At 34.6% G+C, this 23937-nt stretch overlaps 1 protein-coding gene across 3 annotated transcripts in view; it reads left to right on the top strand.

Annotated features, from left to right (window-relative positions):
* The window catches only part of STK4 (serine/threonine kinase 4), a 108878-nt gene that overhangs the window by 10093 nt on the left and 74848 nt on the right, over nt 1–23937 (top strand). For all 3 annotated transcript variants that reach the window (XM_003757726.4, XM_031951554.1, XM_031951553.1), the window contains exons 3-9: nt 2438–2566; nt 4945–5059; nt 9769–9933; nt 15498–15665; nt 17051–17188; nt 19116–19244; nt 21613–21799. In XM_003757726.4, coding sequence (XP_003757774.2) covers nt 2438–2566; nt 4945–5059; nt 9769–9933; nt 15498–15665; nt 17051–17188; nt 19116–19244; nt 21613–21799 — 1031 coding nt within the window. The remainder of the gene's footprint in view (nt 1–2437; nt 2567–4944; nt 5060–9768; nt 9934–15497; nt 15666–17050; nt 17189–19115; nt 19245–21612; nt 21800–23937) is intronic.

Here is a 23937-nt window from a genome sequence, read left to right as displayed (position 1 = left end):
CGTGGAAATAAAGTGACTTGCTGGGATTTAGACACTAGTCTGCTGAGCTGAAGTCCAACAATCTTTCTACCATACCACATCATTTTCTTCTGTAAAAGTTTTTTGAAAGAGGTGCAACTATTCAAAATAAATGAGCTCTTTTAATGTTTGTGGGCTTGAGTTATTAAAAGAGAGATACATAGAAGGAAGGTCAGACTAATATCATTACATGTCATTTCCAGGCCAGTAGATTTTGATTTCACATAAAGAAAAGCTTCCTAATAATTGAAGTTGTCCAGTTATGTTATACTGTCTTGAGGAAGAGTGAGTTCACCTCATCTGAGATCTTCATGCAGAGGCTGGATAATCACTTGTAGAAGGATATGGTAAAGGAAGACCTCTAAGGGCCTGCCAGCTTTGATAGCATAGGATTCTTATTGTCAACATGAAAAGATGTACTTTGAACTATAAAACTGTGTTGCTCTGTTTGCAAAGATACAGGTGTTACTTTTTCACTAAAGTAGTTCTTTTCTGTCTCTTCTTCTCCTATTGCATTTAACTGTTTTGCCCACAGAATAACGTGGAATTTAGTTGGAATTTTTGTTTATTTTTTTTGCCCAAAGGCATTATTAAACACTTTTGGAAAAAAGGCCCTAAAATGAAAATGCATGTTATTTCCTCTTCTACCTTTTATTGAGATGTAATCTACTTATGAGTAAGATGGTTTAAACACTTAAGTTCTTAAGGGAATATACACTGAAGAGTTTGCATTTCCTAAGCCTAAGCAAGCTCCTTTCACATTTTGCTTGTCTTGGGAACCTAGAATTATTCTGGCACTGAAGCTGGAGAACTACTTGACTGGGATATTGTGGAGGGACTTCCTCCCCTGTGTGGGGGTTGGTCTAGTTCACACACCTCTAAGGTTCATCCTACTCTGAGACTAAATTTGCATAACAAAGGGTGCATGATTTGAGGGACATTTTTTTTTAATTCTGGTTTTTCCTGGTTATACATGTACCTTAATGTGTTTTTTGTTTTTTGTTTTTTTTTTAATATACACATTTCTTTATGAATCATTTTTGGGAGAGAAAAGTCAAAACAAAAGGGAAAAACCATGAGAGAAAAAAAAAAAAACAAGCAAAAGAAACAAAAAGGGACTAAGGCATGTGTTGATTTACATTCTCTCTCTCTGACTACAGATGGCATTTTCTGCCCAAAGTTTATTGGGATTGTCTTGGGTCACTGAACAGCTGAGAAGAAACAAGTCTTTCATAGTTGATTATTCATAGTTGATTATTGCAGTATTGCTGTTATTGTACACATTGTATTCCTGTTTCTGCTTGTTTTGCTCAACTTTAGTTCGTGTAAATCTTTCCAGGCTTTTCTTTTCTCTCTTCTCTTCTCTTCTCTTCTCTTCTCTTCTCTTCTCTTCTCTTCTCTTCTCTTCTCTTCTCTTCTCTTCTCTTCTCTTCTCTTCTCTTCTCTTCTCTTCTCTTCTTTCTCTTTTTTTCTGAGGCAATTAGGGTTTAGTGACTTGCCCAGGGTTACACCATAGTATGTGTCTGAGATTAAATTTGAACTCAGGTCCTCCTGACTTCAAAATTGGTGCTCTATTTACTGCGCCACCTAGCTTCTCCTTTCCAGGCTTTTAAAAAAAATCACCTTGTTTATTTTTAATAGAACAATAATATTCTATTACTTTTATATACCATCACTTACTTATTCAGCCATTCCCCAACTGATGGGCATCTACTCATTTTCCAATTCTTTGCCACCACAAAAAAGCTGCTACAAACATTTTTGCACATACGGGTCCTTTTCTCTCTTTTATGATTTCTTTGGAATAAAGACCCAGTAGTGGCACTGCTACTGGATCAAAGGGTATAAACAGTTTTATAGTCCTTTGGGCATAGTTCTGAATTGCTCTCCAGAATTGTTGGATCATCTCACAATTCCATCTGCATTCACAACTCCAGAGCATTAGTGTTCCAGTTTTTCCATGTCCCCTCCAATATCTATCATCATCTTTTCCTGTCATCTTAGTCAATCTCATAGGTATGAGGTGGCATCTCACAGTTGTTTGAATTTGCATTTCCTTGAGGGACATTTAAAATATTGCACATGGATTGCCAGTCCTGGGGGAAGTGACACAGTTTGAAGAAGTCATCTCTTAATTTTACATTTACATAATTTATTTTCATTATCTAGGGATATGACTTGTTTAAACATTAGCTCTATGACAGGTCTTTTTAATAAAAATTTTCCTTGTAGCATTCTAGCTGTCACACAGTATTTTGAGGGTGATCAACATCATATGTGTATTGGATACTCTGGAGTATAGAATCAGAAATAGTTGGTGGTTTTTATCCTTTAGTGATTGGTTGTTTCCTGTCTTCTGACTTGTTTTGACATGAGCTTTTCACATTGACTTTTTTTTTTTTCCTGCCCTTTATTGCAGGTCCTATGGCAGTGTTTTCAAAGCTATTCATAAAGAAACTGGCCAAGTGGTTGCAATTAAGCAAGTTCCTGTGGAGTCCGACCTTCAAGAGATTATCAAGGAAATTTCAATAATGCAACAGTGTGACAGGTAAAAGTATATAAAGCATGGCCTGACTATTGAATTTATTGGTTTTTTAAAAAGGTTGAATATTTTTTAAAAGTGAGTATAGAGTGGTGCCACATTGCACATTCTATTGTACAGAAATATTCCAACCCAGTAGCTGAAATTGTCTAATATGTACCCAACCTAGCACAATTCAGTTTTAATATTTGGTTCATTGGAAAAGGAAGCAATTTAAGAAGTAGAAATATTAGGACATGGGTGTGCATGGGTCTTGCTTTTTTTGATAATGATCTCTATAATTTCCAATGGAGAAAACATTTTTGAATGCTGCGTTGAAAGATTGTTAAAATGGTCTTAACTAGGGATCTTGTAACCTTAGGTAGGAAGATGAAAAAAATATTTACCACTACTGTCCTCATTTATTCTTTTTCTCAGCCCTTAAAGTGTTGGGGGTTTTGTTTTATTTTAAATTCTATCGTTAAATAGTAAGTGCTTCTTCCTTTTTTGAGGAACTAAGATTTGTCAAATTCTGCAGGCAGGAAATCAGCCACACAAGCAACCACAAGAAAACAGATGACTTGTCATCAAGTCCATTACCACTAGTCCTTTCATGTCTAAGTAGGCCACAGCAGTACCTTCTTGGGGTGTCTCTGATTCTGAGGTGATTTCAGGCTCCGAGGTGCTATGAGAGAGGAGAGCTCTAGTTCCAGGAATTGAAACCTTGCACCTTTGGATCCATTTAGCCTTCTAGAGTACATTTGCCACTAGCATTGAGGGAGAGGAGTTTTTTCCTGGGGAAACTAATAGCTTGTATTATTTTAAAGCTGCAGTTCACTTTCACATTTATTACTGCATTTGATTTTTCTGTCAGCCCTATGAGGTAAACTTGACAAAGATTATAATTCTTATTTGAGAGATGAGAATACAGTCTCTGAGATGCTAATAATAATAGCTTGTGCAATAATACTAAAAATGATAATTATTTTATAAAGCTAATATTTATATAGTATTTACTGTGCTGCATCAGGTACTGTGTTAAGTGCATGTACAGATATGTTATTTGATTCTCACAACAATCCAGTGAATTAGATGGTATTAATATCCCTGTTGTACAGAAGAGGAAACTGAGGCAAACAGCTTAAGTGACTGGCCTACAGGCACAGAGCTAGAGGATGTCTGACACTGGATTTAAATTCATGCTTTCCCGATTCTAGATCCAGTGTTCTATCCACTGCTCCACACAGTTACCACACTTACCACAACTATAAACACAACTATAACAACTCCATATTATTGTCTTAATTGTACAGATGAAGAAACTGAGACTTACTGGGATTAAGTAACTTGTTTGGATCACACAGGAGTATGACTTTTGACTTTCAGTCCAGTTTTCCTTTCCTCACATATTTAACAGAAGCAACAATTAGACTAGTTTTATTTTTTTCCTTGTTATTTCTTAAAGGCCAAATAAAACTCACATTTAAAAAAAATATCATTTAATCAAATAAGTCTTGGAAGTTAATCCCATCCCTACCCTCCATTTCCCAAGACAAATTATTGAATCCATTCCCAGGTTGCCTGTTGGGGTTTCTGTGTACTTATTAGGTTGCCTAAGAGTCTGTTCTGAATGGGCAATATATATCTAAGTTGTGTAATCAGTAGGTATTCAAGTAACTATAGGACTAAACCTATAGTTTAGTTTAGGACTAAACTAAAACACTTAATGTGTTTTTTGAAGGATATAAAAAAACAGAATACCTCTTTCAGGATCTTACAATTTAGCTGTAGAAACAAAACATATAAAAATATAACTCATATGAAAAGATAACGAACAGTTCAGGGTAGTTTTGATAAGTGTCTGGTGAATAGTGCTATGAGAGCACAGTTCCATGGACATAGAATGATCTGAGTAAATGTTTAGATTAGATTGGAGCTCAGGGAAGGGAAGGAGCACCTAATATGATAATCTATCCTTATTTCTATGACATAGGTAGGCCAGAATAAAATGGTAAGAGACTTGATTACAGTTTATTCTGCTTCTTTCTGTTGTTACTGGCATGTTGCCCAGGAATACCTTGTCATTTATAACTACAGTAGAAGACTGGATGTTAGCTACTTTTCTGTTACCATGCAACATTATTTTAGACCAATTAAAACTAGACATGATTGCACTCAGAGTTGAATATTTCCTCTGAATAAGAGTCTTAACAACTCCTTGAAAATTCTTAGAGATAAATTTCTTTTTTAGCTTAAGAATTTAGCTAATATTACATCTCTGATCCTGAATTTGAATAATTTACTAAGCTTTGGAGCTGTGTGATTACCTTCTGTATGTCTTGACAGCATGATAAAAAAATGATGTTTTAAGACAGCTGCTAATTTATTCTCTTTCACTTTCCTAGCCCTCATGTAGTGAAATATTATGGCAGTTATTTTAAGAACACGGATCTTTGGATAGTAATGGAATACTGTGGTGCTGGTTCTGTGTCTGATATCATCCGATTACGAAATAAAACAGTAAGTTTTCCTCCTATAACAATGTATTTTGTTCCTGCTCTTCTGAAAACTTCTTTTCTCCAGAGCTTTTTGTTGATTTGCATGTCTATGACCGCTGTTTTTCTCTTCTTTCTCTGGCTTTTTTTCATAACTCCATCTCTGACTATCCCCACACACTATCCTCTTTCAACACATTTTCTGATGTCTCACACCAACTTTACATAATTAATCTTAGAACTTATCTTCTGATTTTTTAAAAGTGATATGATGTTAGAGTTGGAATTTATAACATGAAATTTTTATAACTTGAAGTTACCTACCTTTTTCTCTAGTCCATTCCCCTTATTTTAAAAAATAAAAAAGTACCTTGTTCAAGGTCACATAGGGTACAGGATCATAGATTTAGAGTTGGATGAGATCTTAGGGGCCACAGAGTTTAACTCCCTCATTTTATACATGAGAAAACTCAGAGAGTTTAATTAACTTGCCCAGAATTATCCAGCTAGTAAATGTCTTGAGGTAGTATTTGAACCCATGTCTTCTTGACTTTCAAATTCAGTGTCCTGTCGACTCCATATAGTGAGCAACAGAGAGCCAGGATTTCAGCTGAGGTCTCCTCCAAGTCCAATGTTTTTCCTACTTCCCTGTTATGGGCAAGTCTTAATTCTTCATAAATTCATAAATAATTTGCTTCATAAATTATCTGTAACAATGTTAAATTTTAGCTAGTTTTCTTCTTACCAGCTTTCTTTGCCACTTAAACAGTATGTGGTCAAGAAGTGATTGCCACTTAAACAGTATGTGGTCAAGAAGTGAAGTGTAATTTCAATGTAATAAAATGTAATGGGGATGGCTAGTTTGCCACTGCGGCAGAAAATATCATTTTGTGTTGGATTCCAAGTAAAAAAAACAGTAAGCTCAACAAATTTTTTTATTAAAGAAAAATTGTACAAAATTGTACAAGTTGTACAAAACCTGTACCAGGTTTTGATGAATAAATTTCCTTATGGCAAAAGATCACATCTGGAGCTGAAAGGAACCTTAGAAGTCACCTTCTAAATCCTTTTAAAGAGGTTAAGGGACTTAGCACTTAAATGCTGGTTTTGATCAATTGCTTCAGGTTATATTGATGGTATGAGGAAGAATTAGGGTGCAAACACATCCCTGGACCAAGAGATTTTTCCATTGCCCCCCCTCATGAAACTTGAAATCTATTTGGGGTGTTATGACATTGACAAATAGCTATTAATCAAAGCAGAACAAAGAAAATAAATATAGTATATTAAGGTCTAATACGGGACAGATCTTTTCCAAGGGGCAACTAGGTGGTGCAGTGGATAGAGCACAAGCCCTGAAGTCAAGAGGACCTGAGTTCAAATGTGATCTCAGACACTTAAACACTTCCTAGCTATGGTACCCTTGGCAAGTCACTCAACCCCAATTGCCTCAGTAAAAAAAAAAAAAAAATTCCAGCTGGGGAGATTAAGAAATACTCTACACCAAGTGGCGTTTAAGATGGGTAGGAATTAAATATAAAGAACTTTTATATTACCTAGATCCTACTAGCTTCTCTTTGAATGCATTTTTAGCAACAAAATGCTTGCTTTTATTCAAGGTGTAAATTCAGTAGATGGGGCAATATCCTAATAAATTTTAAAAAGTGCATTCCAAAAGTATGAGAAAGTGATTGATTTCAAGAATTTGTTCCAAGTTTCCTTTTAATAACAAATATATTTGATCAATTTATATGAGGTAATATTTAGATGAAGGATCTTCCCCAGTGTCACATATTAGTAAGTGGAACCAAATATTAATGCCAAGTCTTAGGACCTTTTTGCCTGATATTTTTTCCAATAAATGCAATTACATAAGAAAGGCAGCACATTGGTCAGATCTGGGAGAGTTCTGAATGTTGAGATGAATGGCTTTGTATATATTCAAATATTTAAGAAATTATTTGATAACTTTAGATCAGGTAACTCATATGATTAGATAACTTAGAGTTAATGAGACTTAAATTATGGGTTTGGTTCTTGTGCAAACCACTTCTCTTTATTCTCTTTAATAACCACAGCTGGGAGCTTTTATCATATTTCTCACAAATACATGCTCCTGGTCCTCAAGGGCCTTGGTGAATGTGTGGATAGAGTGGTACAAATCCAAGACTAGTCTTAAATAATGATAATCCTGCCATTCCTAGTAAAATATTTAAAAACTCTGGGCTCAAAAATGAAGACTGTTTCTTTAAGTTGTGCATATCACTCCATTTCTTTACCTTTTCCAGAACTATTCTCCATCTATAATTTCCCAGTGATCTATGATCCATTATTATGGGCATTCCCTTTAGTGATGCAGATTACAACATCTATATTCTTTCATCCTGTAGGACGTTTGTGTGTGTCTTCTGGCATCCTCCTAGGATGTTCACCTAACTGCTGGGGGCCTTCCTCTGGATCTCTTGACATTAAACCAAGGAAGCTTGAGGATTCCTTCCAATGTTAAACAGTAATCGTGATAATAACTTCATTCACAGAATGCTTTATGCAGACTGTATATATCTCATTGGTTAATGCTTTCTTTATCTATCTAATAGCATTATCTTCATGTTGTAGATAAGGAAACCAGGTCGGAGAAGGAAATTAACTCAGAGACAAATAGTAAGTGGGAAGCCTAGATGTGACTTTAGATTCCAGTATCTTGCTGATGACCCAAATATCATCTACATTGTTACCTTTACCTTAATACTTCATTTGGTCAACAAGCATTTATTAAATACCTAATATGTGGCTGGCACTCTGCTAGACCCTAGGATACAAAGAATAAAACAATTCATTTTCTGAAGAATCATAATAATGGATCACCTAAATAAAGGACATATGTGGAGAGGTGTATGGTAAGCATAAATAGATTGCAGAATAGTGCCATGTTTTGTGTGAGAGTAAAATAGACCTTGCGTTATAGTGAGAAAAACACAAGAATCAAAGGCTCAAGAGTCAAAGGGCCTGGGTTAAAATCCCCCCACTGCTACTTATCATCTTGTATGATTTTGAACAGATCATTTAATTTATTTGCACCTCAGTTTTCTCATTTTTAAAATGAGAGAATTGAACTAGATAGCTTCCAAAGTATTTTCTAGCTCTAGGCAATGATGTCTTTTATTGGTATGGACATTTTTCTCACCAGTGCAAATTGTACCTTATTTATTTATCCTTTATAACTTTTTACTATATTTTCTTACAGATTCTTCATAGGTGATTTTTTGAGCATTCTTAATATTCTTTTAACATCTCATAGAGTCCTGCTTACCATTAGAATTATTCATTATTTGCCTTTTATTCTTGTACATTGTGTTCCCACCTCCAGTGGTAAGAGTTTATGACAACAAAATCTCACACACACACCCTCTCCCCCAAGCTTATGCCCCCTTTTTGCCCTATGATGAATAGGAGAAAGTCCCCTGCTATTACTGCTGAGGTGAGCTTTAAGCATTAGGCCACTGTTGTTCCATGAATCTTCTGGTTCCTACCTGAATGGAGCTTTCTTCCATTCTAGGAGATAGTCTTCGGCTAGGACCAAGAACATCAAGACTCCAGATAGTTTAGATGTAGTTATACATTGATACTGATGATGGGCCAATTCACCCTTTTAGTTACCTACTATGTTATGGCATAGAAATTTGAAGATTCAGGGCCTAGCCAGTATTCATTTTTTTTTCATTTAAGATTTTATAAAGCATTTTACTTTGTTTTTTTTAACTTTTAAATTTATTTATTTAATATTTTCCCCAGTTACATTTTTTATTTTTTTATAATAATGGCTTTTTATTTTTCAAAATATATGCATAGTTTTCCACATTCACCTCTGCAAAACCTTTTGTTCCAAATTTTTTCTTCCTTTTTCCTTCTCCTTTAGATATCAAGCAATCCAATATAGATTAAACTTATGCAGTTCTTTTAAACATATTTCTATATTTATCATCCAGCCAATATTCCTAACTTCATCTTTCTTCCTTGCCTTGGCTGTAGACTGGCTGTAGTAGGTGGTCCTTTAAAGAGCAGAAGAATGGTTTCAAATTTCCCTGATCATGGTCAAAATGCAGTGGCAACATAAAAAGATGTTTCTGTGGCCAGCAGCCAGGTATCCTGACATATCAGCATTGGTTTTGAGCCAAAGGTGCTGCCATGGGTTGTAGAATGAAGTTAGGAACGTGGAGGGGAAAGTGGTGAAATGCTCCCACCTATACCTAGAATGTTTCCACATATAGCCCAGGTGTGGGCTTTCAACCATCTCTCCCATACATTTCGATTTCTTCTTTATTCAGTGCCTGCTATAGGTCAGAAGTTGGGGTGAGAATGGTGTTGGATAAGTTGAAGAAGCTTTAAAAAGTATAGCTGCTTGGCATTTAGGGGACTCAATTATTGTTTTTGGAAAGGTATGGGAATGTAATAGGAAGACCTGGATCTGAAGTGGAAGGACCCAGTTTTAAATGCTAACTGAACTTGGGACAAGGCAGTTAATCTCTCTGGGCTTCAGTAGCTTCATCTCTAAAAGATGGGAGTTGGACTAAATGATTTTTAAGGTTCTTTCCAGTTCACGGACCTGTGTGGACAATTTACAATGGATGATATTTATTTTAATGACTTTAACTCATTTTTCTTCTCTTTTCCTCATGTACTGATTCTATATTATAGTGCAGAACTTAAAATTTTTTGATCTCATTTTTTTCGTAGTTGACAGAAGATGAAATAGCTACAATATTACAATCAACTCTTAAAGGACTAGAATATCTTCATTTTATGAGAAAAATACACCGAGATATTAAGGCTGGGAATATCTTACTAAATACAGAAGGACATGCAAAACTTGCAGATTTTGGAGTAGCAGGTCAACTTACAGTGAGTATAAAATTATTTGTTTTGATAACTCTTATCTCTCTAATTGTAGAACAGCAATACACTTATTAAGTATTATGCCTGCTTGGCATAGGAGAAGATACAGATTTTAGATAAATTCTTTGACTTTATGTGGATTAAAGTCTAGTAAGGAATAAGACACCAATACAAATAACTATAAAATAGGTTTATAGTGAGAAAGTTTCAGAAAGGCCCGTGTGAGATCTGAGGGAAATGGTTGTTAATAACTAGATGTCAGTGAAAACTTGGAAGAGGTGGCCATTGAATTGGGCCTTTCAGGAATAAATAAGAAAGGACTTGTGGTAGTAGAGTCAAGATGATGGAGTAAAAGAAGCTCTCATAGCAAGCTCTCCCAACATTCCCCTCCAAACAATTTAAAAATGCTGCTGTTAATTGAATTCTGGAATAGCAGAGCCAATGACAGATTGGGGTGAAATATTTTTCCAGCTTAGGACAGTTTAAGAGGTCAGAAGGAAAGGTCTATGACACTGGAGTGGGAGCTGTCCTCAGGGCCTGTATGATGGCAGCTTTGGAAGCTTACAAGCCAGAGACAGTAAGGGAATCGGAAAACTGGTCAGAAAGAAATTATAGGGGACCCCTCTATTAGCATGGAGTGAAGAACAACTCCTTTTCCTATACCCACTTTTGGATCATGGCTCCAGGACAGAGAAGAGCACTTTCTGTCACAAGGGAGTACAGGTTCTGAGGAGCAATAGCACTTATGGCTACAAGGGATCAGGGGACCATTCCTGAATCTGAATAAGGATTGGGGCATAGACCAAATGAGCAATGACCACACCTCTGCATGAATCACACCATCTTGGAAGCATTAAAAACTTTCAGAACCCCAGAATTAGCCCTGAAAAGAATAGAATCAAAAAAAGGCTAAAGCTAAGCACAGTTCCCCCAACTTCAACTTCCAGAAGTGAGCTTTCAACTACTTCTCCCATACATTTCCAATTCCTCTTTTGACATAGGTTAAAAAGTGTAACATAAAGTTCAAAGTCAAAAAATAGGCTAAAAACAAAAAGAAGAACTTGATCAAAAAAAGTTGCTATAGTGACTGTGAAGATAAAGACACAAACTCAAAAGAGGGTGGTAGTGTCAAAACAACTGCAAACAGCCTCAAATGGAAAAAAGAATGAATTGAATGTAAGCCCAATAAGAATTCTTAGAAGAGCTAAAAAATGATTTTTAAAATCAAATGCAAGTAGTAGAAGAAAAATTGAGAAAACAAATGAGAGCAATGCAAGAATATTATGGAAAAATCCATTAAAATCTTGGAAAAAAGAGGTACAAAACTATTGAAGAAAATAACGTTTTAAAAAACAGAATTGGCCAAATAGTAAAATATGTACAAAGCTTCATTTGTGAAAATAATGTCTTAAAAAACAGAATTGGGCAAATGAAAAAGAAGTTATAAAAGTTTACTGAAGAAAATAATTCCTTAAAAATTATAACTGAAGAAATGGAAGTTTATGCCTCCATAACATATCAAAAAACATGTAAATAAGAAAGAAAATAAAAGAGTTAGAAGGATGAAAAAATAGGGGAAAATGTGAAATTTCTTATTGGGAAAACAACTGATTTGGAAAATAAATTGAGGAGAAATAATTTAAGAATTATTGCATTGCCTGAAAGCCATGATAAAAAAAATCATTTCAAAAAATCATAAATTTCATATTTTAAGAAATTAAGGAAAATTGTCCACCACTAAAGACAAAGTTAAGGTAATTATTAAAAGTTATTTTGACCAATTATATGTCAGTAAAACTGACAATCTAAGTGAAATAGATGAAAATTTATAAAAATAAATTGCCTAGATTAACAACAACAACAAAAATACTTAAACTCATCTTTAGAAAAGGAAATTAAACAAGCCATAAATAAACTTTCTAAAAAAAATAAATCCCCAGGACTAGATAGATTTACAAGTGAACTTTATCAAACACCTGAGCAACAATTAATTCCCAATACTATATAAATTTTGAAAAAATTGGTAAAAAAAAAAAAAAAAATCCCACCAAATTCCTTGTATAACACAAATATGGTCTTGATACCTAAACCAGAGAGAGCAAAAATAGGAAGAAAACTATAGATCAATTTTCCTAATGAACAACCAACTAAAATAAAATACTAACACGGATATTTATAGCAGTGTCCCACAAAGACCATGCACTATGATTAGATGAGATTTATACTAGAACTTCAGGGATGGTTCAATAATAGGAAAACCATTAGCATGATTGACCATATCAAAAACAAACCCAACAAAAATCATATAATTATCTTAATAGATGCAGAAAAAGCTTTTGATAAAGGATGATAACCATTCTAACTAAAAACATTCTTTAGAAAGCATAGGAATAAATGAAGCCTTTCATAAAATGAAAAGTACTATCTATCTGAAATTAAGGGCAAGTCTTCCCAATAAGATCGGAAGCGAGTCAAGAAGTTCATTATTGCCATTATTATTCAATATTGTCCTGGAAATGCTAGTCAGCAATAAGCAAAAGAAATTGAAGGAATAAAATTTGGTAATTAGGAAACAAAACTATCATGCTTTGCAGATAATTTGATGATTACTTAGAGAACATTAAAAAAATCAACTTAAAAACTAATTGAAACAATTAACTTCAGCAAAGTTGCAGGATATAAAATAAACTCATTTAAATCATCAGCATTTTTATATACTACCAATAAAACCCAACAGCAAGAAATAGAGAAATTCCATTTAATATAATTGCAGGCAATATAAATATTTGCTAAGACAAACACAGGGACTATACAAACATGATTAGAAAATACTTTTCTATGAATAAGTATATAATTTTATTATTATATTTATTATTTTATTTTTCTAATGACATGTAGATAATTTAAACTAATTTTTTAAATAAAATTTTGAGTTTAAATTTTTCCCTTCTCCCCTCCTTAAGATGTTAATTAAGCAATTTAAGTTAATATATGCGCAATCATGTAAAACCTATTTCCATATTAGTCATGTTGTGAAAAAAGAAACAATTTGCAAAAAATTACAGCTTGCAAAAGGAAAGAAATCATGAAAAAATAAAGTGAATATAGTATTTTTCTATCTGCATTTAGACATAATCATTTCTTTCCCTGGATATGGATAGTATTTTCTCATGAGTTTTTTAGATTGCCTGGGATCATGCTATTGCTGAGAAGAGCTAAGTTAAGCATAGTTGATCATTGCAAAATGTTGCTGTTTCTATGTACAGTGTTCTCTTGGTTCTGCTTATTTCACTTTATATCAGTTCATTTAAGTTTTTCCAGGTTTTATTTTATGCAAATAAAGATAGATCTAAACATTTGGAGAAATAGTAATTGCTCATGAGTAGACTAGTCCAACATGTTAAAAATGGCAATGCTACCTAAATTAATTTAATTAGTGCTATATTAATCATATTAGTAAAGAATTATTTGATAAACTTAGAAAAAATATCAAAATATACCCAGAAGAACAAATGTTCAAAACTATCGAGGAAATCAATGAAAAAATATAGAAGGTGTGGCTGGCTTATTAGTACTAGATTTCAGACTATTATTACAAAGCATCAGAACAATTTGGTACTAGCTAAAAAATAGAATGGGGAATCATGGGTTAGATTTTGTACATAATGCAGAGTAGTAAATGACTTTAGTAATCTAAGTTTTGATAAGCCCAAAGATCCAAGTTTTGGAGGTAAAAACTCATCATCTGATAAAAATTACTAGAAAAACTGGAAAGTGCTTTGGCAGAAACTAGTCATAGAATAACATCTAAACATAGTATATTAAAATAAGATCAAAATGGATAAAAGAAGAAAAAATTTTTTAAATGGATAAAAGATTTAGATATAAAGTGTCATATCATAAATATAAGTTAGGAAGCATAGAAAAATTTACTTGTCTGATGTATGAATAATGAAAGAGTTTATGAACAAACAAAAGATAGGATCTAAGGAAGCAAAATAGATCATTTTGATTACTTGAAATGAAAAGGTTTTGCAAAAACAAGACCAATACATCCAAAAATTAGAAGGAAAATAGGAAACTACGGGGGAAGGAGCATATAGCAAATTTCTTTCAAAAGGGTTTCGTCTTTCACATATATAGAGAATTAAGCAAAATATTTAGAAATTAAAAACTCATTCCCTAGTTGATAAATGATCAAAGGATATGAACAGGTATTTTTCAGATGAAGTCAAAGCTGTCAATAATCACATGAAAAAATACTCTAAATGACAACTGATTAGAGAAATACAAATCAAATTAACTCTGAGATTCTGAGATAGCACCTCACACCTATCAGATTGGCTAACATAACAGAAAAAGAAAATGACCTGCTGGAGAAAATGTGGAAAAATAGGTTCATTGCTGCATTGTTGATGGAGGTGTGTACTGATCCAGCCATTCTGGAGAACAGTATGGCACTATGCTCAAAGGGCTATAAAACTATACAGACCTTTTTATTTTTTCCAATTAACACTTTTTATTTTCCGAACATATGGATGGATAATTTTTCAACATTGATCCTTGCAAAACCTAGTGTTCCAAATTTTCCCCTTCTTTCCCCTAATCTCTCCTCCAGATGGCAAGTAATCCAATATGTGTTATACATGTTAAAATATATGTTAAATCCAATATATGTAAACATATTTATACAATTATCTTGCTGCATAATAAAAATCCAATCAAAAAGGGAAAAAAATGAGTAAGAAAACAAAATGCAAGCGAACTACAACAAGAAGAGTGAGAATGCTGTGTTGCGGTTCACACTCAGTTCCTACAGTCCTTTCTTTGGGTGTATATGGCTCTCTTCACCACAAGATCGTTGGAACTAGCCTCCATCATCTCATTGTTAGAAAAAGTCATGTCCATCAGAATTGATTGTTGTTGCTGTATACGTGCTTATTTCACTTAACATCAGTTCATGTTAGTTTCTCCAGACCTCTTTAAAATCATCCTTATGCAGACTTTTTGACCTAGCAGTACCATTATTAAATATTCCCCAAGAGATTAAAAATTAAAAAGGAAAAGGACCTACATGTAAAAATATTTATAGCAGCTCTTTTGGTGGTGGCAAAGAGAAATTGAAAGGATGCTTATCAGTTGGGGAGTGATAGAACAAGTTAGTATTTGAGTATGATAGAACAGAATTTGAAACTCAAAATTTAAAAACAATGCTAGAAATGTTTTTTAATAAACTAGATAAGTAAAGAATAAATAAGACATTATTAGCATAATAACATAATGACCTAACTTCGAGATGGGATATACCAGTCTTATAAAATAGATTAGTAAAGTACAGAGATAAACATAATTCAAATTAGAATTGAATAAGTATTTAAAAGTAGTGGAGAGTGTGATAAGATCAGTTGAGAGAGTTGAGATTGGGTGAGAAAGCCAGAGCTGTTGAGTAAATTGTTTTTTAAATAAAAATACAAATAGGAAAAAAAGAGCTGACATTTTTCTCTTGCTCCCAACTCTATTTCTGATTTTTCTTCTATTATTTCATGTTTGTTCTTCTGCTTCCCATTTAGGATACAATGGCAAAACGGAATACAGTGATAGGAACCCCTTTCTGGATGGCTCCAGAAGTGATCCAGGAAATTGGGTATAACTGTGTGGCAGACATCTGGTCACTGGGAATCACTGCTATTGAAATGGCAGAGGGAAAACCCCCATATGCTGATATCCATCCAATGAGGGTGAGGAAATTGATGGAAAACTAATGATATAGTTTCTAATTGGTACATAGTTTCATGAGTGTCAGAAGGGACTATAGGCCAGACTGTCAGAACTGTAAGAGAATTTAAGGAACATTTAATCCCATGTCTTCATTTTACAGAGAAGGACACTGTTTGTTGCCTGGAGTGGATAAGTGAATTTTCCAAGTCACATGTTGAGTATTAAAGCCAGGTAGGAGTGGGTCGAAGTCCAGGAGAGGCAATGATTTGGATTCTGAACTAGCTCAGATGCCCAATTTTGGTTTACATTGAAAAGTTGATTTTGATCCTTTAGGGACCTGTCTCTTATACATTGTACTCTTATTATTGAGTAGTACACTAAAGGTATAATTAATGCTAATTAGTTTCCCTCTAGGGAGAATTTTTTTGCAAGGGATCTGTTAGGTCTAAGTGAAGACTTTTTTATAGTTTGGTGTTTTAACTTAAATATTACTGGAAATTAAAAGGGATAATATTGTTATTTTTGACACTGAAGAATTTAACTGCAGCATGTAATACCTCTACAACCTAACTATACTGTGTCATGATTTTGTTCACATATTTCCAACGGTTTAAAAATATTCAGCTAATCTCAGTACTTCTTTCTGAGGCATGTAGTATTGAAATATAATCAGCCTCTTAGCATTTTCAGTGAATCCCAAAGGTTGTAGAATAATAAAATCCTGGAAATAGAAGAGACATTAGAAGCTATTTAGTGCAACCTCCTTATTTCATAAATGGAGAAACTGAAATTGGAAAAGGAAGGAACCTGGCTAAGGCTACTACTCAATGAGTTAGTACTCCTGTTGGAACTCGAATCCAGATTCCAATCCTAGTCTCTATTACTTTTCTCTTACTCCACAGACAGTGGACACAGTAAGTGATGATGGTGGCCACTGAGGAAAGATGAAAAAGTGTTCTGGGAATCCTCTGGACATTATAACCTTTGGAATTGGCTTCTGACTTTCAGGGTCCACCAGTAGTGACTACCAGGAGATGGTGCACCTGAATTGAGTCAGAAATAATACTAGATGGGATAATTAAAATTTTAGAAAGACATAAATAAGGAAGACTTGGAAAATGACTCCAAAATCTCCCTGATCTGAAATATTCAAACTTTTATTAGTATCTAGTGGGACACATTAGTGGAAAGAATGAACACTTTTTTTATTCATTCACTTATTTATTATGATTCATTGTAAAAAAATGCCTGGAATATGTAATATTCTGTTCTTGGTAGGTGCTGAGGTAGGCACAGATATAGAATGCAGTTTCTATCTTCAATTTAAAATTTTTTTTTTTTGACTTCCCTAATAAGATTTCTAATGAGGCATCATTTTTCCCCTTTGAAAAACTTTCTGTTTCAGGCCATCTTCATGATTCCTACAAATCCCCCTCCCACGTTCCGAAAGCCAGAGCTGTGGTCTGACAACTTTGCTGATTTTGTGAAGCAGTGTCTTGTGAAGAGCCCTGAGCACCGGGCCACGGCTACTCAGCTCCTTCAGGTATAGAACTCACTTGGCCAGGGTACCTGACTATAGACTGGAGCATATGATGGAGATAAATGTGGTAATTTTTCTTGGCAGACAAATGGAGGCACATTATGGCTGATGAGGTTAAGTAAAATCGTAAGTGACATTTGAAGAATTTTTGGACTATAATGACAAAGAAAGAAATTATCAGCATAAGTTTTTAGATAGCCCTTAGTAGTTAGGTGACTATGGATGAACCACTGCTTTTCTAGGCCTCTTTCTTAGAGCATCTTTGAAGAAGATGATATTTTCTTCATAAAGTATTTTCCTTATAACATTATGTGGATTATTCTCATTTTACAAATTAGAAAGCTGAATCTCAGAGAGTTTGGAATTTTTCCATGATCATCTGAATAAGATTATAAATTGCAGAACTGAAATTTGAAGCTGCCAGTTTCCCCACAGAATCATCCTGCCTCATTTGTTATTTTGTGCCTTTGTACATAGAGAACACATGACAATTAATTGTAGACTCATAAATGATGTTGATTTTATTTGCCTTTAGCCTTTGTCATACAGATTAGAAAGAGAGCTCGCATAGAAACCACTTACTAAATGTTCCATAATAATTATAAAGTTGAATAAAATAACTCTTGCTTTCAAAAGGTGAATGCTTTAACTCTATAAACCATAAAATGCTAGAACTAGAAAGGACTTTTCAGTCATTGAGATCAAGCCCCTCATTTTCTGGATACATAAATATCCAGAAAGAGGAAGGGATATACCAGAGGTTATAGGCCAGCTTGGAGCAAAGTCTGAACCTAACTCTCCTGATTCCTAGTTAATTGAACAAATATTTATTAAATGCTTACCTTGTGCAGGGAGGTGTGCTGGTCACTGGATATACAAAGGTTAAGAACTTGGTATCTAATGCTACATGTTATAGGAAAGTTTTTCTTTAGGATGATTTGCCCTTTGCATGCAATTCTTTTGTAAAATCCTCTCACTCTTATTCCAGGAATTATTTATCATTCTTCCATATAATTGCCATTCATTTGTTGAAAAATATTTTATGGTGCATCTGCTACTCCTCTTAGCACTAAGAAGTCACACTTGCCTAGTGCTTCATAGTTGACAGTGCATTTGCCTCACAACAGTGCTATGATCCCCAATTTACAGTTGAAGACACTGAGGTACACAGATTATGAATTGCCAAAATCGCATACCTGCTAATTTTATGAGCCCAACATTGAACTTCTGTTTTCAAGATCTCGTGTTAATATGTCTAGTAATTGTGCTAGGCTTTAGGAGAGGTTCATAGTAACATGAGATGTGAGCTTTACACTCAACCAGCAGATAGTCTCTTTGAGAAGATCAGAATAATAAGACCTCACATATATTGGGGACTTTAGAGTTTACAAATCCTGCCTTCACATTAGCCATCTGAGGAAAATTGTACCAGTATTATTCTCTCCAATTCACATACATATGAGGCAACTGAGGCTCAGAGAAAGGAAATAACTGGAACCAAAATCATGCAAGGTATGTCAGTGGCAAAACTGAAACTATGATCTTGGTTTCTAAACTCCAAGGCTAAAGCTTTTGCTAAATATACAAAAAATGCTGAATAATCATGCAAAATGGCAACATACACTTTATCTCAAGACAGTAATATAGCATTATGTATTTGATTAGTGGTTTTGATGCTAAGTATGTAGAACTTTGGGGGAGGGAGTTGTTTTCAACTGGAAGCAGCCTCCTGAAGAAGGTTGACTTTAACCTTGGCCTTGAAACATGGCACAGATTTGGAGGTGGGGAACTGAGGGAAGGGATCTGGCAGAGAAACTACTGAACAGAGATAGGTGTGCCTATCTGCAATCCGGCACTATATAGTAAGCAGAGATTAAGTGCTTTAGAGAGTATGATATTAATGGTGTACTGCCCTTGTTTTTTTTTCAAGCATCCATTTGTTAAGAGTGCAAAAGGAGTGTCAATACTACGGGATTTGATTAATGAAGCCATGGATGTTAAATTGAAACGCCAAGAAGCACAGCAGCGAGAGCTGGATCAGGATGACGATGACAACTCTGTGAGTGGCAGAAAGCCCCAGACTTCTGGGCTCTATGATTAGGCCCTCTTAAGATCTGACTTTGAATTGGAGAGGGACTTTTGGCAGATGGCTTATCCTTGATCTGAAGCTGCAGTTTGGTATCATTCCTTTCTTGGCCTATCTTTCCTGAAATTGTGACTAGTTTTGTTTTTCTTTTGGTGCCTGAGTCACTTCTGCTTTAGCTATCTTGTCACACAATGACAGAAATAGAAAGGAACCTTAGAGCATAGAAGAGACATCAATCTTAGAGATCATCTAGTCCCATGATTCTCAAACTTTTTGTACTTTAGATCCCTTTATCTTCTTAAATTGATTTCATTTAGATAAATTGTATCTATTTAATGTTATATCTGTCAGTATTTTTTGAATTAGAAATGTAAACTGATAAAATTTTAAAAGTTACTCATTTAAAAAAATAATAAGCCCATTACCTGCATAACATATTTTTAGTGAAAAATAACTTTTCCAATTTAATAAGAAGAGTGGTATTATTTTACATATCTTTGCATATCTCTTTAATATCAGGCTTAATAGAAGACAACTAGATTTTCATATCTGCTTCTGCATTCATTCAGTTTTATTATGTTCTGATTGAAGTATATGAAGAAAATTTGGCTTTACACAAATGTGTAGTTGGAGAAAAGAGAAGTATTAGTCAAATGAAGTCTTAGTATTCAACTCTCAAACTACCTGATAGTCTTGAAAATTCCCATGGATTCTTGTAATACACTTGAAGAACCACCTATCTTGTCCAACTCTCTGGACAAGAAGAAACTGGGGTTCAGAAAAGGGAAGTGGTTTTTTCCGGGGTTAGTAGCCTAGTCTTAATGAGACTCAGGTCTCAGGACTTCCATTTCAGAGTTCTTTAGATCCCCTCCTTTGTGCCCTTCTCCTTGGGGATCATAAGGATTCCCATTTTCCCCTAGCCTTCTTTGATTGATAGGTGAGAATGACCTCAGAGACCATCTAATCCAACCCTTACTTAAAATTGTGAACTTCTTTTATGACATCCCAACAATTTGTCATTCAGTTTATATTTAAAGTTTTCCCGTGATACTGTCCCATTGGCTTTGTTATTCCCTATATGTAAAATGAGATGACTAATCTCTCAGGTCTTCTTAGGCACTGATATTCTGTACTCTGTATCCAGTAGGGGATATAGGATTTAGAACTGAAAGGGACTTGAGAGATCATTTACTCTATCCCCATACTCATTCCCCTATGTTGTTACACAGGTGAGGAAACTTAACGCCCAAATAGATCAAGTTTCTTAGCTAGATTTGTTTATTTTTCAGTGCTGTTTATTGAAGTACCCTTCCAGACTTGTCTGTTGTCCCTGTTTTATTAAATGTATTTTATCATTTTTATATCTCCTATTTATTGTTTAGGAAGTAACTATTTTGTATTTCTTTATCTTTTATTTAGAAATAATAGCAACAACAATAATAATAGTAGTAGTATTTAATATTTGTGTAGCCCTTGTTATGTACTAGGCACTGCTCCACACTTTACATTTATTATTTCATTTGATCCTCACAACAACTCTGGGAGGTTGATACAATTATTATCCTCCTTTTACAAATAGGGACACTGAGGCAAATAGAGGTTAAATGACTTGCCCTGGACCACACAGCTAGTAATTGTTTGAAGTCTGGCCTCAAATCTATTTAAACTTGGTTCCTCCTGACTCTAGGCCCAGTGCTTTATCCACTGTGCCTCCTTGCTGCCCCATACTGTACCTAGCATCATAAAGCAAAGTGCTTCACTAATAAGTCGTTAGTACATGGAAGTAACTCTAGGTCCTTGAAGACTATCTTTCTACTATGCATGAGCCTCAGCAGGTCCTACCAAGCTAAAACCACTTAATAGTATAGACTTAAGAAAGAACTGTGTATCTGTCATTCAAGGACCAACATGGCTAAAGTCCAAGAGACTGTAGAGTACTAAAGGTTATGGTCACAAGAATTTTCAAAGACCAGTCACCAAGTCTTAGGAAGTTTGTAATCAGTCTGTGTAAGTGGAATGTTCACACCAAAGAAATAACAAGTTTTTAAAGAATATAATCCAACCTCTTAATTTAAAGAATATAATCCAATCCTTTGAGGATTCTAAGACCCAGAAAGGGAAGAGGCTAATTTCTCTGAGATGGTACATTGAGTTGGGACTAGAACCCTAGTTTTCTTGTTCTCAGTCTATACTTTTGTACTGTGGAATGGCTGTGCTCCCAGCCCCTTTAGGTTAAGCAGTCCTTTAGCTGTCATCTTATCCTGGTTAGTCAGATTTGAGAGCTCAGATATGAGTAATTGTAATGTAAATCAGCTTTTTTCTGGACTTTGCATTCTTACAGGAGGAGGATGAAACTGATTCAGGCACGATGGTTCGTGCTGTTGGAGATGAGACCGGCACAGTACGAGCTGCTAGTACCCTGGGTGATGGAGCCAATACCATGATAGAACATGATGACACTTTGCCATCACAGTTGGGCACAATGGTGATCAACACTGAAGAGGAGGAGGAGGAAGGAACTATGAAAAGTAAGTATTGACAGACAAACTGACTCAGAAAACCATCCATAGGTGCCTCAATTGTTGCTTCCTTGTCTTTCTTTTCTTTCTATCCCATAAGGTAAAAAAGATTGGGTAGGTTTTTCACAATATATTGAGTCTTAGTTTCTTTCCCCAGCCTCTTCTAGCCTCTCTAATGATATTGCTTTTATAACTTTCCTTCTATGTTTCATTGACTTAATGGATTATTAGAATTAGAGGGAACCTGAAAAAGAGTCTTACCATCATTTTATAAGTGAAGAACTTGAAGGCCAGAAAGACTAGGTTATTTGTCTGAGATTACAGAAAGTGGCAAAGCTGGGACAAAAATCCAAGTCTCTTGATTCCCAAACTTCTTTTCCTGCTTCCATGCTACTTCTTACTAATACTGGGGTTTTTAATCTTTTTTGTGCCATCAGTCTCTTTGGTTTTCTGTGAGATAGTATGTGAACCCCTTCTCATAATAATATTTTTAAGTGTGTGTATTAAAATATGTAAGTTTTCAAAGTATTTTTTAAAGTTCATGAATCCAGATAAAAACCTCCTGCACCAAGTAAATACTGAGACCATTGTGTTTTCTTTGAAGGGACCAGTAGAGGGAGCTCTGTAATAAACAGAGCTTAAATAACCTTTTTTATGATTTCAAATAAATAATGTAATGTTTGGTATTACTGTAGGAACATAATCTTTAAAGATGAAAACAAAAACATTTATGGCCACAACAAAACAAAAAAAAAAGATTTTATTTTGTTCTAGGAGGAAATTAGATAACTTCCATCAGGAAATCTACCTAAGAATATGAGAAGATCCCTAAACTTTTGATATCCCTTCCTAAAACTCTCTCCTAGTAGCAATGTGTAAAAGTAGCCTATAGTTTTTTTTTGAGCATTACTTTACTTCTGCAGTTTAATAATTTTAATCAAATTGCCTTCAAGTCTTAATTCGCTTGGTAGTAAAATATTTGTTGAATTAGATGGATTGACTTGAAGGAAAATGATGATTCTGCCATGGAACTTGTTTGGGGGAATTATATAAGGTCAGATTAAGATATAGGACATAGGAAGGTTATAGGATCTGAGAACATAAAAATAAAATAAATACATATACACACAGCTTTAGGTTTCATTTTCCTTATAACACTCTGGGGAGTTGGTAGTTGAAGTATGAGCCTCATTTTCTAGATACAGACCTGAAGCTCAGAGAGGTTCATTATTTTGTTCTAAAATTCCAGAGCTATTCAAACCTGGATCTTGCACTATAAGACTTTTCTCCTTCACATGCTGAACTGGAAGAGATAGTAGATATAATCTAGAACAGTTTCTTCATTTTATTTATTGGGAAAACTAATGTTCAGAGAAGGGAAATGACAAATTAAGTGATGCAGCTAGGATTTAAACCTTATTCTTCTTTCTGTTTTAGTTAAATAATAATAATAATAATAATAAAAACCCAACCTTTTCTTGTTTATCTTAAGATTTTTCTTCCAAGGATCCTCAGACACACTTCCAGGGAAATTGATCTTCCTAAAGCTGCTGTGAGATTAAATAGCTCATAGAAGCATAAAGTATATGACTTGCTCAAGGACATAGAAATAAAGCCAAGAAAAGCTAGGAATCATTCAAATCTTCTATCTTGTCTCATTTTAAACCTCTTTGCCTCACCTAGACTAGTCATAGGCACTGGGTTGGCAAACTGTGGCCTGCCAACTAAAACTGGCAAACACTGGCACTACCTTCCCTGTTTCAGTTAAGTCTGCTTCCCACAGAGAGAAAACAGAAAGACCTGTTTTCTGAAAGGCCTGACTTGCATGCTGTCCCACCATTATCATTTTCCTAATCTTTGGCTCTCTAGAATGACAGAGGTTAGAATCTTGTTATGCCATGTTGGAAAGGTTAAATCTGAACTAGGCTTTTAAAATTAGTTTTAGTGAGATAAATGAGTTATTAAAGTCTCTTTGTCTTGTCTCTTTTCCTTCTCTCTCTTCTCTCCTATCCTCCCTGTTCTCCTTCTATTTCTGCTCTTCCCTTGCTTTTCTTGGATTATGATGGTTAGAATACCTTGATTCTAACCTGTAACTAATTGCTCATCCCTTCCATTCCATCCCTGGTAAGTGATTCCAGTTACCACTT

This window comes from Sarcophilus harrisii, chromosome 2 (assembly GCF_902635505.1).
Source record: "Sarcophilus harrisii chromosome 2, mSarHar1.11, whole genome shotgun sequence".
Classification (NCBI taxonomy): domain Eukaryota; kingdom Metazoa; phylum Chordata; class Mammalia; order Dasyuromorphia; family Dasyuridae; genus Sarcophilus; species Sarcophilus harrisii.
Note: the sequence above shows the minus strand (reverse complement) of the source record. Positions and strands in the feature narration are given on the sequence as shown.